Source organism: Artibeus jamaicensis, unplaced genomic scaffold (genome assembly GCF_021234435.1).
Source record: "Artibeus jamaicensis isolate MK-2021 breed Jamaican fruit bat unplaced genomic scaffold, CSHL_Jam_final contig_2259, whole genome shotgun sequence".
NCBI lineage: Eukaryota > Metazoa > Chordata > Mammalia > Chiroptera > Phyllostomidae > Artibeus > Artibeus jamaicensis.
The window spans coordinates 6363013-6379071 of record NW_026521468.1 but is presented as its reverse complement, the minus strand read 5'-3'; the positions used below and the strand labels follow the sequence as shown (position 1 = coordinate 6379071).

At 53.3% G+C, this 16059-nt stretch overlaps 1 protein-coding gene across 2 annotated transcripts in view; it reads right to left on the bottom strand.

Annotated features, from left to right (window-relative positions):
- SEC14L1 (SEC14 like lipid binding 1) overlaps positions 1-13633 on the bottom strand; it is a 46046-nt gene extending 32413 nt beyond the window's left edge. Inside the window, exons 1-3 of one of the 2 annotated variants that reach the window (XM_037157720.2) lie at positions 13497-13633; positions 12170-12268; positions 11381-11473 (exon numbers count right to left, since the gene is read on the bottom strand). In XM_037157720.2, the coding sequence (XP_037013615.1) occupies positions 11381-11443 (63 nt within the window). In that variant the 5' untranslated portion in view covers positions 11444-11473; positions 12170-12268; positions 13497-13633. Of the gene's footprint in view, positions 1-3613; positions 3728-11380; positions 11474-12169; positions 12269-13496 lie in introns of those variants that run through there. The other variant, XM_037157722.2, reaches the window with a different exon arrangement.
- Between the last annotated feature and the right edge of the window lie 2426 nt (positions 13634-16059).

Sequence of the window (16059 nt, the reverse complement as noted above, 5' to 3'; positions counted from 1 at the left end):
AACTCCCACAGCTCAGGGTGTGCCAAGTAACTTCGCCTACACACACCATTTGCATATTAACCCCACCTCTATTTTTTTTTGTATTTGCTTTCAACCATTAAAATAGCATCATTTGGCGCCCCAAAAATAAATATAAAAGCAAACCACACACAGAGAGTCCTCGCTATCAATGACAGGGATCCAGATGACCTGGATCCCCGCATGTCGTGTGTGTTTTAGGTTGTGAAAATAAAGCATTAACTGATCCCTGTCAGAGAATTAAAGAGCACCGGTCAGAAAAACCAGAGGCATGCTCATCTCTAAGTAGATCTTGACCCTTAAGATATCTTCTTTCTTTCAATAAGCCTTGGAGGTCAAATGTTTCTTTCACCGGCCAGTTTCTTAAACCACCGGACAAACAAGAATGTCTGGAATATTATGAAAAATCCCTCTTTTCTCCGTTTCTCATGTGTTTAATTTTGTATTTAAAGCAATCGCTTGGCCGAATGGGACCCACAACACGCCATGATTTTCCAAAATCATTCCTAACCCAGAGATTTTTGTCTGATAAAGAGCAAACTTCACGTGACGACAAACAGCAGCTTTGCACATTCTCTTCACATGCCGTGGGTCTGGACAAGCGCTGTCTCGCTTTCCGGAGTCTAAAGAAGACATTCACAGACCTCAGAAAGGCGTTTGGTGTCCCAGCGAATTGCAGCTGTCGGCTTTCAAAGATGCCATGTGTTTGCCCACATAAAAGAATGTAACGAGCTATGGAAATATTATCTGGCTTCGTGAAGCAGAATAAAAACTCCATTGTCAGGAGGCTGGTAGTAGGAGCTGGTTTAGTCCGTCAAGAAACTACGTCCCCCTGATTAGGGGCCTCTGCCGCGAGTGGCCCCACAGACCTGCAGCACCGACTCCCCTTCCCCCGCCACTTCCCTTCCCTCAGGGCAGGAGCCCGCACTCTGGCCCGGAGGTCACCTCCTTGCTCACTCCACACCTGCTCTTAGATGCCACTCTCTGTTAAAACCTGGCAGCAATGGCAACAATGAGATGTGATTAAAGATATATTTTGAAATATACAGTGGTCGAATTCCTCAAGGAACTTGTCTTTTGGATCTGGAATCTATCAAATATAAAAGACAAAAAAATTAACCTAAAGAGATAAGCAGTAATTTTTGGTTGACATTAAACACTAGATCAGGGTGTCACCTCATTTTCACTGGGACCCCATCGGCCTCACAGCTGCCTTCAAAGGGCCGAATGTAACGTCAGGACTGTATACGTGTAGCTGCTCCTTAACCGGGGCAAGGAGCTGGGTGCTGCCGCCCGGCAGAAACAAGGTGGAGGCCGGGTTCGGCCCGCGGGCCTGGTGTCTGCCGCCTGTGCCCCAGACGTGTAAACGGTGCAGTGAACACAACGGCCTCCGAGCACAGGCAGCCCCAGCACCCATGGCGGGTGAACAGGACGTGGCACACGCATAAAACAGAACGGAGCACCCGGCCTTAAAGAGAAACTCTGCCACACGCTGCAACAGAGAAGACTCGCTGAGTGAGGTAAGGAAGTCCCGAAGGACAGACACTGTGCGCCCCGCTCTGTAAGCAACAATCCTAATCCCACTCAGACGGAGAACAGAACGGGGAGCGTCTGCCAGGGGCTGGGGAGGGGCAGTCAGGGGCAGTTCCGTGGGGACGGTGTCAGGTTGGGGAGATGGGGACGTCCTGGAGATGACGGCGGTAACGGCGGTGACGGCGGTGACGGCGGTGACGGCGGCACAACGAGAATGTGTTTACCGACACTGACCTGTGCACCTGAAAATGGTGAAAATGGCTCACTTTCTGTTATGTGTACGTTACCACCACCACAACAAAAACGGAGTACACACCTTGGCTGGTGTAGCTCAAGGGACTGAGCGCAGGCTGCAAATCGAAGGGTGGCCAGTTCGATTCCCAGTCAGGACACATGCCCGGATTGCAGGCCAGGTTCCCAGAGAGGGCCACATGAGACGCAACCACACGTTGATGTTTTTCCCTCTCTTTCTCCCTCCCTTCCCCTCTCTCTAAAAATAGGTAAATAAAAAAAATTTTAAATATAAATCTACTTCACCTGAAAATTAGGAAATAAAAGTCATACACACAATGAAGACAAGTGCAAGGACGCGCGTGTGTGTGAACATGCCACCGGTGATCTCGAGAGCTGCAGCAGCCTGGACACACACACCAAACAAGCAGAGTCTTCCAGAGACGGTCGGCCCTTCGAAAGGGAGCAGGCGTAACAGAGCCTGCATTACGGACCGATAAGGAATCTACTCCTTTCGGAAACTTTAAATTACCGGGGCCGCCGGGCCCGCCCCATGCATTCTGATGTCTCAACGGCACGTTAGGAAAAGCAAAGCAAAGCCGACGGGTGTTGCAGGAAGAGCTTTCTGAAGACTCCAGCACAAACCCTGCAGAGCCAGAAACGACCTCTTAAATCAACTTCCTCCTCAGAGTGTGTACTTCGTAGACTTCAGTTCTGGACTTGGTTTTTAAAACATACACAGGCCTTAGACTAGAAAAAGAAAAAATGCGTATTTTATAATTAGGAGTACCTAACGTTAGGCAGAATAACTCATCCATTAAGAAAAAAGTAGTCTTGTAATAACCAACTTCTCAAGTTTGAACCTAGAGAGATGTCAAAAAGAAAAACAGAATACCATCCCGTCAGTGAAAAACACTCTGGTGAGGTTTCCGCACTGCAGGGGACCCAGAAAAACAACCTGCAACCCCAGGTGCTAGCCACTACGGGAGAGCGGCCACTCGAAACACGAGACACCCAGCGGCACGTAAACCCGGACAGAGTTCTCAGTCGCCTGCAGCAGTTACAAGGTTTAGCTCGCTGAACATACACTTTATTTCACTCATAAAACCTAACCTGCACCAGACTCCTTCCAATCATGACTAGTCACTGGTAAATACCTCTAACTACACGAGTGTTTTCCAACATGACCTTCCGTCCAAGGTTTCACTCCAAAGCAGAAATGACACGGAAAACACGCATTCATCGCAAGGCTCACCTCTCCTGTAGACAAAACCACCTCTGAGGGCTTACCAAGTGCTCAGGAGAGGACGCAAGGTGGTTTGATTCCCACCTTCGGGACACTGGCGTGGGGGGGAGTCAGCAAGCCCAGCAACCGGGAGGGAAGGCAAAGCGACCAGCGAGGTGACAGTGAGCCAGCAAGCAAGAGGAGGGCACTCTAACCAGGATAGCGGGCTCTGACTGGGGAATCTGAGCAGTCAGAGCCGGGCAGGTGAGAGGCGGGGGAGGCACCCCGGGTGGGCAGGCGTACAGGCGAGGAGGCCGCAAGTCCTGGTGAACGTGGGGAACTGCGCAGAATCCCAGACGACTAGGTGGCGGAATAGGTGGGGGCCCTGCTTGCGGCCGTACGGCAACAGAAAGGTGGGGGGCAGATGGGGAGTGGCGCTGGGGACCAAGACCGAGCTCAAGGATCTGAACTTCACCTTGAAGCAAGGTGTGGCCACTTAAGAATTTTAAACTCACAACTGGCGTGTTCAGATTTACAATTAACGACTCGGCAGCAGCCCTGGGAGAGGGTGGGTGGGTGAGATAGGCTTGGGAGGCTGCGACTCACAGTCCAGAGGCCACTGCAGGGACACAAGCGGTCGACGGGTCATCTGAGATGGCAACATGGTCACAAGGGCAAGTTCGGGAATAGTTCAGGAGACGTCCTTGGCAAGTGAGGTCTGGCCATCGCTGAGGCAAAGGGTCAGGAGGGCAGGATGCCAGGGAAGCCAGGTTTCTGATTGGAGGCTAGGGCGCAGTGGTGGCACCCGTCAGAAGCAGTAGCTCTGAGAACAGGGTGGAGCCTCTGACTGACGTCTTAGTGGTGTCACGTGGGCTGCTTTCCCTCTGGGTGCACACTGCCTCGGTGCACACTCTGCCCAGAGATCAGACAGAGCTGGCCTGGCAGGCAGCTGGCAGGCAGGCAGGCAGCCGGCCGGAGGAGGGAAAGCTCTGCAGCCTCCGGTGTATAAAATGACGGTTGAGGCCGCAGGTTCCAGCGAGACTGCCCAGGAAGAGTGTCAGGTGAGAGAGAGCGGAGTACTTCTAAAACAGCATGAACTACCGACCAGAACACCCACTGGGGCCAGAAACACAAGATAGACGACTGGAGGTCCCCAAACAGCGAAACGAGTTATGGTCAGAAGGGCCCATCTGCACCCAGGAGGCCAGGAGGCAGGTGGGCAGAGAGGAAAAGCAAGAGCGAACAGAGGGGAGGCCAGAAGGCCGAGAGGAAGAGAGGGGCCACAGAGCCATCCGATCAAACGTGCGCAACACCCACAAACTGGACGCCACTCACCGGCAGCGGGCACTGTGGACGCTGTAGTGCAAAAGCCGCAGGAGGTGGAGGAAACGCAGAGGCTGACTTCTGAGTGGGAGAGGGACTCACTGCACATGGCGACGCCCAGAGCAGCCGTCTCACGCAGAGCGACAACGACACACCTGAAGACTTCTCTACAAACAAAGTAGGCTGGCACTCCGAACACCGAACAGCACCTCTCGAGAACTGTAACGCACTGCATGCATTCTGTTACGACATGTAAAATTATTCTGCTACGAACACACAAAACTGTTTGTTTCACTCTTGCACTAAAAATCAAGAAAAAAGGACCGACTGTAACAGTAGCCACCCCGACCTCTCTCTTCAGTAAACTTCTGCGTGGGCACTCCCCGACCAGCACATGATCCCCACGCAGGGCTCTGACAGAGAGGCTTGGACAGAGGACCGCCTGCCCCAGCGCAGCGGCCCCAGGCCAGACGTCCACAAGCGTGCATGGCCCATGTGGGGCACCTGTGCGACCCAGGCGCCCCTGCCATCAGACCTGCCAGTAAATTAACTCCTTTTAATTGCTTTTTGTACAAAACATTAAGACTGATGCAGTGAGTTTAAAAGTAACTATAAATAAAAGACCCAGTTTAATTTGGGGAGAAGATTCTGCACCTTATTTGCAACTAAAATTGCACAGGATAATCACAGGGATGAAAGGGGAGCAGCTGGTTTTAACCACTCGTTTTCGTCCCTGTGAGGCCAGCACTTAAAGAGACCTTCTCAAGTGCAGCTGAATGGACCTGCGATCCGCACCTTCTCCCGGCGCTTATCTGCTGTAATGAACAATTAAATCAGCACGAGGTAACTGAACAGGACAAATGACCCAGTTTCTCCAACAAAGCAAAGGCGTGAGAGGAAGCAATGGGGAGACGGAACGTGAGGGTAGAGGAGACGCAGAAACACGACCACTGGACGGAACGTTCCAAGTCAGCTACCCAGACGCAGGCTGCTGCTTCATCTGCAGGTAAAAATACAGTCCGCTGCCCACAAGGCTGCTTAAAGATCTAACGACACCTCAATGAACGAATAACGTACGTCCGTGATCACACCTCCCCACCCAGAACTTGAGGACCAGAGGCCGAGGACGTGCTTCCAGGAGAGGAGGGTGAGAGTGTTTCGGGACTAGAACTAGAACTATGCCGAACACCACCTGCCACACGGAGAGGGGGGAGAGGGTGGGCACGCGCTCCCGCAGCACCTGTGCCCCCCCCCAACCTGAGGACAGGCCTGCAGCGGTGCGACGGCCCCGCCCGCTCCATTCAACTCAACACAGGCTCCCCGAGACTGCACTGGGACACGCAAGTCCACCCCAGGGATCCCCACGTGTCTCCCCGGGCGTCTGAAGGTATGAAATCTGAATGGATGAAAGAGAGCTTACACATGAACAGTTTATTTACATACACACTGATTCATTCCTTTCACCTGGTCCTTGGAGGTGGGAAAAGGGCTGGATGTCAGGAAGGGGCCCTGGCTGCCCACCCTCACCTCCGTGGCCTGGTTAATTTTGTCGCATCCTCACATCAGTCTCCCACTAGTACCTGGCCCAGTGACGAGGGCACAGCTGGTCTGTGGCAGGGCCAGGTTCGCACCCGGCCCCACAGCAAACCTTTCTCTCCCTTTACTCCTCCAGCCTCAGGGGAAGGCATGATAAGACACCTGAGAGCAGAGGGCGAAGGGCTGGGGAGCAGGGGCTGAGACGAACAAACCTAAAACGGGAGAGTGGGAAGAGCGCACGGCGCCGCGTGCTGTGGCGGCCGTCTCACTGACACAGCCCGGCACGCGGGTCTCCGGAGGCCCGACCTGCGGGAGCACACCACTCAGGCTTCATGGCGGTGTTTGTCACCAGAGTGTGGCATAATTTATAAAGATGCCACAAAAGAAAAGAAAAGGCCAGGGACCCCTGAAAAGAAGAGAAATTGTGATTACGAGGGCCGGGGCCAGCACTGCCCAGACTACAGGTGGAGGAGAGGGCAGCGCCCGGGGCCCCAGGAGGCCGGAGGGTGGGCAAGATGGGAAAGCAAACACAGAGGGCAAGGGAGGACACGCCAAAAGTAAGGGGTGAGGGCACACCCTCCGGTGTGGCTCCGCAGACTGCGCTCCAGCCTGCAAACTGCAAGGTCGCTGGTTCGAGTCTCAGCCAGGGCACGTGCCTAGGTTGAGGGCCAGGCCCCCCCACCAGTTGGGGGCGCATGAGAGCCAGTTGATAGATGTTATCTCTCCCTTCCTCCCTCTTCCCCTTTCTAAATATAAATTAGTTTTTTGTTTTTTTTTTAAGGAGAGGGCAGAAGATGACAGTGCGCAGCACAGCAGGACAGCAGAGAAAACACTTGCACGTCCTCGGTGGATGTTTGCACAGTACACAGACTGAGGCAGGACGAGAGCGGAGGGCACAGAGCGCCTCTCAGGTGGAGCACGGGGGCTCCCGAGGCTGCGACAGGTCCCGGGAGACACTTAAACAAAGGGCCGGCACACGGGAACCGCGTCTGGCAGAAGAGCGCCCCCAGCAGGACAGAGCGTGTGAGACAGTAACGAGCTCAGTGAGATGCCCTGTGACCAGGCCTGGAGGAGGCCCTGACGGCCGTTTCCAACCTCCCAGGTGGAGGGCGGGCCAGGAGCCGCCCAGCAGCCTCCGCATCCCCAACCCGGGAGGGCGGGACAACGGGTCTGCTGGACCCTCCGGGGAGCAGGGTGCCCTGCCCAGTGACGCTCATGCCCTGATTTTACCTGTGAGACTCACTGGGGACGAGTGACTTCAAGAACTACCAAATAAATCTGTGTGGTTTTAAGGGAGGGAGGGAGGGAGGGAGGGAGGGAGGGAGGGAGGGAGGGAGGGAGGAGGGAGAGGGGACGCAAGAGTTGGAAAATTTTAGTTTGAGTGACAACTAATAAGCTTAGCAATCAATGCATGTAAAAGCTATTGTTCCAGGAACTGAAGGTGGGACCCACCGACTCCAGACCACCAGCAGTTCCCCCTTTGTGCCCCGGGAGGCCAGCAAGCCATCAAGGTGGCATCTGAGCCACGTCCCCCACAGTGAGATGACCGCCACCCAGGGCCAGAATGTCGCAGTTTTTTAATCCAATTAACTTTTCCCCAAATCCCAAACCCCTTACCTACACTTTGTTCTCCTTATAAAAAGGGCTATTATAAAGATGGAATTTAAGCCTGTTAAGGTATGAACCCACCGTCTTCTCGGATCGAGGACAATCTGAGTAACACCCCCATGAAGATTCAATCCCTGTCTCTGCTTATGGGGTTTGGTGTGTGACAGGCAGCAGGAACGCTGGGTTTTTCCAATTTCGGAAAGAAGGAAGGAAGGGAGGGAGGGAGGACTGAAGGACAAGTAAATTCGGGTCTCTGCCTCCAGAGAAATGAGGGCAGAGGCTGGAGCCAGGATGGCACTACTGGGAGAGAAGGGGACAGCAAGGCAGTGTCTGTCAGGGGCCCAGACAGCGCAGGGGTTCCAGGACGAGGACCACGCCGCTGAGAACAGGGGAGTCGGGCAGAGCGGCGGGTGGAGCGGGACGAGACACGGGACAGTTTGTTGGGATAATGGGACCCCACGGAGGAGCAGGACCAGACAAGATGTCACAGCAAGTCACGGAGCCTCTCCCACCACGAGTTCCAGTCAGGCAAAGTGACAGCTGTCCTCGTCCTCGGGGAGAAAGGGTCAGCGACGAGTCCTGCTTCCAGGGCGACTGTTACCAGGGACCTGTCTGTCCCCAGAGAGGGATGCCCCTACTTCCTTCCCTCACCCAGTCCCCGCTGTCGCCACCCCCACTGTGCCCCCACTGCGTCTCACAGCCTCCCCACCCACTTCGTTTCTCCTCTGTGCCATTAATCAAGGCACCAGTAACATCGGGAGGGGGACGCTGCACCTGACAGTGTCCCAGTTCTCTCACCAATTTCCAAGAGCAACACTCTAACCCAAGCATCTGGAGTCCCGCCTCCCCCCTCCGCCTGTCTCTGTGGTCACGTCACTCGGCCCACACGTGACCACAGCCCTTCAAGGCGTCATCGGATAGAGTGTCCCTTCACTGAGTCAGTTCTCCTCCCCACAAGTCAGGCGGCGTAGCCCCAGGAAGGGTTTCTGGCTGAGGCTGGAAAGACATCAGGGAGCAGAACCTTCCAGAGACATCCCAGAACCCGCAGTCCTGGGGTGGGGGGCACACAGTACGATACAAAGAACACAGAACCCCGGAATCGGAGCCTGACAGCGGGCTGAGTCAGCCTGAACTCCGACCCAGGCTCCTCACCTCAAAAGGGGCTGGAGCAAGGGGACTTTGCAACACACCGGGGCAATGATGCTGTCTCTGGACTAACACCCAGCCACAGAACGCCTGGAAATGCCACCCACCTGTTCAAAGACCTCCACTTCAATGGTGCTTACTTACACATTTAAGTCAAAGAAATGAACGACAACATTAATATCATTTTTTACTCTTAGCAGTATGTTGACCCCAAAACAAACCATTTCTCATTAAGCCAATCAAAATCCAACGAACGCATCTGATGACCACCACGCACCCACGGACCCTGGGCACCGCCCGGTGCGAATGGACAAGGGCGTTCAGTTGACTGATGGGCCTCTTCTCCAAGTCTCCTTCCTCCTGGGAGCCCCGGAGACTGGGACCTGGACGCACCGACCAAGCCCACCGGCCAAACTCTCGCGGTCACTGCCACGTGCCGTGACCGCTGCCGGGGTCTCGCAAACGTCCAGCCGAAGCTCTGCACAGCCCTGCTCTTGCCCCACGGTCTCCCCTCCCTCCTCCTCCCGGACACACTGAAGGGAGCGCTTTCGCAGCCCGTCACGGTGTTTTTCTCAAGGAGAGAAACACACAGCAAGCTAAAGGCAACACTGATGGTTTCATGTTGCACAACCGCAGTCAGAAAAGTAGGAAATAACACCACACAAAAATCACTCGGCACTTAACGCTGTAACTTCTTTTTAATTCCGGAAGGAAAGGTAACGTACTTCATTTTCAGACTACACGTATTTTCTAACAACTTAAAAGAAAACGACTACTGCCTTAAAACAAGAGCAATTAAAACCGAGTTAATTTTTAAAAATTGGGGACGTGGTTTTAAATTTCAAATTCTTCTGTAAATCCACACATAAAATCATCAGGGCAGATTTCACCATTTGGAACCTAGGAACGTAAGAAAAATAAGGAAGTCGGAAGCAGACACCCCACACACCCCTTACTCAATCTGGCATTTACAGAGGAGGCCGTCCGAACCTCCACCTCTCATGACCCTGCAACTGAGCCTTGAAAATCGCAGTGAAGGTTTCGGAAAACCTAATGTACCTACCAGTCACGGTGGCCCTCCCACGACCCCCTCACCCTGCCTCACACTTGCTGCCAGACAAATAATTCATGGGCTGGCCAGTCACCTGGAGCCTAGGTCCAAGGGAGAGATGACCAGATTGTCTCTCTCTACAATCAGAACTAGGAAACATACAAATCGGCATTTAGAAACTGAAAGAATGCAACAAGAAATGCCACCAAGTTGAAAAGTTGAACTGGGGCCAGAGGGCTTGGCCAGCCAAGCGAGCACGTGGATGGACACGGGGCGGGGGGGGCACACAAGGAGTGAGTGAAGCGGCCAGCTGGTGGTGGGGAGGGAGGCGCTGGCTGTGGAGGGAGGGGAAGGGCCAGGGACAAGGGCGGCTGAGGCCCCCAGCAGGCCCACCCTCCGAGGCCAGGTGTCAGAGCACAGCCCGTCGGCTCACGTTCCGGAGTCCTGTGCGGCGCAGCACAGCTCCCACGAACAATGCGCTCCTCCTGGAGCTCCCCGGAAAGGGCCCGTGCTCCGGGCAGCCTGGCGCCAGACTGGCACATGGAGCGGGCGAGCAGGAAGCAAGCTGTCCAGCAAGTCACTGCCATAAAAACTGGACAGTTTGGTATTTAAGGGAAATGCAGAACCCGAAGCCACCATCCCACGAAGGACAAAAGGCTCACACCTCACAGATATGGGCACATGAGAACTTTCTGAGGTAATGGACGGAAAGGGTTTGAGCCCCTAAATCTACCTTCTTCCCTCGAGAAGACTTGAGTTTTTGTTTTGATTTTCAAAACGAGATTGATTTGGGTAAGTCTCACAAACATTGCAGAGCAGAAGCCAGATGCAAAAAACACCCGAGTTTCAATTTATATATAGAACAGAAAGAGATAACATTCATCCGAGGGCTTCAAAGTCAAGAGAGGGGGAGGGAGGAGGGGCTAAACGCGCCCAGCGGAACTTGTTACTGGGCTGGTCTGTTGTGGTTCCCGGTCTTGGTTCAATCTGACATTTTCGTCCGGGTGCTCGTTCATGACCAAAGGGTTTCCTGTGTGTACGTTATATGGAGAGACGAGGAGGCAAAGAACACACCAGAGGAATCTGAAAGTGGCTGGAAGTGGGTTTGTTTGGGTGTGCATCCAGTGAAATGCTTATTTTCAGCCAAATGCTTCAGGTAAACAACAAAGAAAATTAAGACCTCAGTAGCCCCATTATTGGAATTCTAATGTGACTCATGAATTTCGTATTAGGAGCAAAACTAACTAAGCAGCGTCAGGAGAATAATGTAAATCAAACTCCATACTACAGTGCTCACTTCCGGGGAAATCAATTCGCCCACGACCACGGCCCTCTCCCAAAAGAGCAGCGGAGGGGAGACCTGCTCTCCACACCCTCTTTCTACTTCAGCGGACAAAAACCAGCAAAATCCCCAGGAAGACGTGTTTACTCAGAATCCCACTGCTTCGTTTTCAAAGGGGGAATTAACTCAAGCACATACATTACCCTGAAGTGTATTTTTAAAAACCAAAAGAGCCCGTTTTGATTTTCAAAGACTTAGAATTCAAAAACATTTCACAAAATCTACATACAGTTCATAAGCATAAAAAATCAGAGTAAGTACAAATGGAGCAATGGGGACAAACAATAAAATAAACATGAGTTTATAAATCGTCAGATCCAAATAACAAACACAAGCCAAAGAGTAACGGGAAAAGTTAGGTACTCACAGCCATAATTAATTCAAAGGGGTGTTTATACACCCTCACTGGTGACTGGTATTTCTGCACCATGATTGGGATATAACAGCAATCCTGTCGCACCTGCAAAATGCAAACATATGTGACCAACAACCATGACGTGGGAAAAGTTCAGTCTGCATTTACACATCACATACGACAGTCTGAGGGGAGAAAGAAACCTCCACAGGTCCTAATTCTATGCACACAAAATTTGAAGACAATCACCCAAGGGCAGGGGAAGGAGGTGGGGGGGGCGGCGGTTGTGAACCTGGAGCCCTCCATTCAGGGCCTTCCCAGCAGTGACTTGTTGTGATCTGATTATTCTGATAACCTACACGATTCGTTTTGAATGATTTTCTCTTCAGCAACTCCTCCTAGAAGCCAAGTAAAAATAGTGGCGCTTTAAGACAATAAGTGCAGGGCCACAGAGAAATTTAAAAGTGGGGAACAAAGTGGACAACAATGGAAAAAAATACCATTGTTATGTCAAATGATGAGCCAGCTTCGAAGGAAACAGGCCAGTGCCACTTTGGAACTGCACAGAGTGCGCGTTCAGCGGCCTGCCTTCCAACCGACACCGGAACTCCGGCCAGGGGCTCCGGAGGGAGGGTCCTGGCCTCAAACAGCCACAACACCGTGGCCAGACCTCACGTGTCACGGGAGTCATACTCCTGTCCCAGCCCACGGGGGTTTTCTGAAAAAGCAATTTCATCTGGGTCCTCTGACTTTACTTTCCTATTTAAAAGGGAGAAGGAAAAATACATCCAAAGCACCTACCTGTCCTGCAGGGGATAATCATTAAGAACGTTATTCCACGCTGAGTAGAGTGAAGGGAGACTCCAAGCAGAAAGGGAATGTCCTCAAGGAGCCCAAAGTCTACAGGCAAAAAAAAGAAGGCAATTCCAAAAACAGCCTTTATTTCGGAACATTGGCACATTCCATTTAAACATTCCATTTACACGGCGCTTTCTCTGGCCCGCTTAGCATCCCCCGCACAAGGAAGAGGTTATGCTGGAAACCTGCACTGACAGTCTAAAAACTGCCGAGATTAACTCTGAGTGACCTCAAGCAAGTCCCGTGACCGCTGGGACTCAGTTTCACCTCTGTGGAATGAGGGCCGGGGTGAGGGAACACTGAAAGACTTCCAGTTCTTAAACAGTGAGACTCCAGGCCAGGCTCAGCAGGAAGTCTTCATTAATCTTCACTCTGGGGCTGGCAGGTCCTGGGGCGCCCGAACCGCGCTCCACTTAGTTGATGCACAGTAGGAATTCGATAATCTTTTTAAATTTTAACTGAAAAATTATTTCAGGGTACCTCTCAGTTAAAATAAAGGCTGTTTTTAGAATTGCCGTTTTTTTGTTTGTTTTTTTTGTTTGTTTGTTTGTTTACCATTGGCATAAAAAGCGGAGGGGGGTGTTAAAAAGCAGAAAGCTCGGTAAGGCACTGTGACACCCATTCAGGATGCCACTGCCGCGCAGAACCCCGAGTGGCTACGCTGAAGAACCTGCCAATTCACAAGCCTCCGAACTCCTGCCAGCTCCCCGCTTCGGATGCTCTGGTCCAGAGACACGTCCTACGTGGGAATTTGGAGTTACCCCAGCCAAGTGGCATCCTGGCCCGTGACAGCCTCTGTGGCATGAGTTGGTCCTTACAAATTAGCCAAGGGCCAGACCAAGTGAGTCCATCCCGAGCAAGTTCCAGGGGCGGCCGGGCCCCCGGATCATTGGTCAGCGGGTCCAGCGCGGCGGCTTCGGCGGACCCCAGCCCGGCCGACCCAGGGAGGTGCGCCAAGGGATGGGCTCGGCCCCTAAACTCTGCTGCCGGCAAGAGGGGTCGGGGATGGGAAGACTGACGCGGTGGGGGCGGGGAGGGGACGACCAGCAGAGTAGGAGCGGCGAGGGGCGAAGGGGCAGCGTGCCAAGGACGGCAAGAAGGCCGGCTCGGGGCTCCGCGCCCGGGCCGAGGGGAGTCGAGAAGAACTAAGAAGAGCCAGGGGGCCAGAAGGGCGGGCTGGTCGCGGAGGCGGCCGCGAGAGCCCCGCGCCACCGGGGGGGGGGTCGCGCCGGCGACGCTCTGGGAGCCCGCCGCGGCGACGCGCGCCTACCTCTGTCAGGGGAGCGGGGCTCGGGGCGCGGGGCGTCCGGAGAAGCTCATCCTGGTGGCTCAGCGGTGCCGTCGCCGTCCCACTGCCCTCGGCTGCAGCTCCGCCACCGGTTCCGGGGAGTGGGCGGGGGAGGGGGCGGGAGCGGGAGGGGCGCGGCGAGGCTCCAGTGGTTGTTACGGGTGACGGGGAGGGCGGGGCCGAGCGGCGGCAGCGGCACGCATGCGCGAACGCAGCCGCGGGGGCGGAGGCTGGAGCGACGACGGTTGCTAGGGAGGGGGTGGGGGGGAGAAACAAGCGGGGCCGGGCCGAGCTGCGCAGGCGCCAACTCTGAGACTGCCCCAAGTGTGGCTGGTCTTCGGCCGGAGGACGCTGACTCCACCTAGTTTGCGTCACGGGGCGGGTCCAGACACAAAGGAGGCTGCGAGGGGGAGCCGCGGGCAGTGCCGCGGGCAGTTCCGCTGAATTGGTACGGGGAAGTGTGCGAGGTGTCCGAACAGCCGGGGCCTTCTGGCTGGCCAGCGTGTGCTGAGCTTCTGCCGCCTGTGTGATCGGAACTGGCGGCGCCCCCCGCGCTTCCTCATTTTTTGTTGACTGCTCAGAAGCAGCCCGCTTCCCCTGCAGTGCCCTGACCGCATTCTCGCCGATGAAGCAAAGGCCAGGTCTGGGGAGGGGCTGGGTGGGACCCAGCAGCAGCTCGTCAACACCTCCTGGCTGGCTTAATTCCTCCTGGAACTAAGACAGGCGCCAGGCTCTGCCCTTCCGGGAGATGAGGGCTGCGTTTCGGCCAGAGAGCCACGGTACCAGTTCCAACTCTGAAACCCAAGTGTGATACACTCCGTGACATTTAGGAGTCCTTAAGCGGAGCTAATGACTAGAGAGGGACACCACACGCGTCCCCCCACACAGCAAGGCTGGTTTTATAGTCAACATGCCATTTCTCCATCAGTGTCACAGTTGTTCCGTTCGCGTCAGTCACCCTGGGTGGCTGTACATTCGTTGCTGCCACTGCACCAAATATTTTTGGAACTGTTTTGGAATTTCCTTCAGGGCCAGTTGACCAACCTCACAAGAAAATCATTCATGGAGTGCTCATACCTTTTCAACTCAAACCACCTTGTTTGAGCTTGATCCACCCACACTGCGCACTAGACCACAGCTCGGGCTGTTCGTGACATCACATCCACCTTCAAAAGTTGCTTTCGGAAAGAGACAGCCCAGGAATGATGAGGTCACTGACAGGAGTAAACAGTAGCATCTATGAAATGGTCTTGCCTCAAACTGACCTGATCTGATAAGCCTGTGGATGCAACCACCAATTTACAGAAAGCAGAGAACAGAGGAACATGCCAAATGATACCAGGGCAGCCACCCCCGGGGGATGGACCGTGGGAAACTGTACCTGACAGCTATTCTTTATTTACCACATAAATTTCAGAGGAGAAGAAAGAGGGTAAGAACCAATCTAAAGGCTAAAAGAGATTGGGAAATTCATTGGGCTATATACACTTATGATCCACATGCTTTTTTCTGCTCGTGCTATAGTTCAATTAAAATTTCAAAGAAAAACAGACCTTAGACACCCAGCAGTTAAAATCAATCTATGTTGATTTTAACAAATGAAATAGTAAAAAAAAAAAAAAAAGTGAGTCAGGAAAATTTAAATGCTGTTTGATCATATAATAACATTAAGAGATTACTAATTTCTAGGTTGGATAATGGTGTTACGGCTAATATTTTTTAAAGAAGCCTATCCTCTGGCTGAAATATTTCCGAGTGAGAAGTGCTCTCTGGGATCAGCTTCAAAGAGACCCAGATGGAAAAAGGAAGGAGAAAGGGGTGTGGATGAAACAAGATTTGTCCTAAATTGATAACTGTGCATTATAGTATTTTGTCCACTTTTGATATGTTTGGAATTATCCATAATAAAACAAATTTTTCACAAAAAGATAGTTTGTCACCACTGAGGACAGGAAATCAAGACATAATTACAAAAGAGTTTTCGGAAATGTCTCAAGCAACAGCCCGTATCATTAAGATACATGGACAGAGACCCAAGGTGACAAATTTGAAGGAAAACACGTGTTTCGATGTGCAGATTGGGTATGTTTGGCCAGGCAGGTGTCCGACGCCTGCAGGGAGCTCCCGAGCACCAGACCGCAGGGTTCCAGGAGAATACCTGGCCCCCCGCCCTTCTCACAGAGCTCTGAGTGTGTGTCAGCCACGGGGCGAGGCAGAAAGATGAGTACAGTGTCGGGGAAGTGGACAGCACACTGGATCGGTTTGGCCGCCGGTGACCAAAACCCCAAAGGAAGTGTCATGACAAGACAGGAATGTATGTCCCTCTCGCATGCATGAAATCTAGGGCTGGTACGGTGCCTCATGATCACGGTCAACTGCCAACTCCGCCAAAACACCGCCAGAAAAACCTGCCAGTGAACCAAAGCTAAGGCAGGTGATGGGACGAGCTGCAGCTTGGCATCAGAAGCGGGAGGCCCAGGCGGAGCTTTCCGGGTGGTGTGGTCTCAGCTCAAGGGTTCAAGGCAGGTCTGTCAGGGCTGGAAGG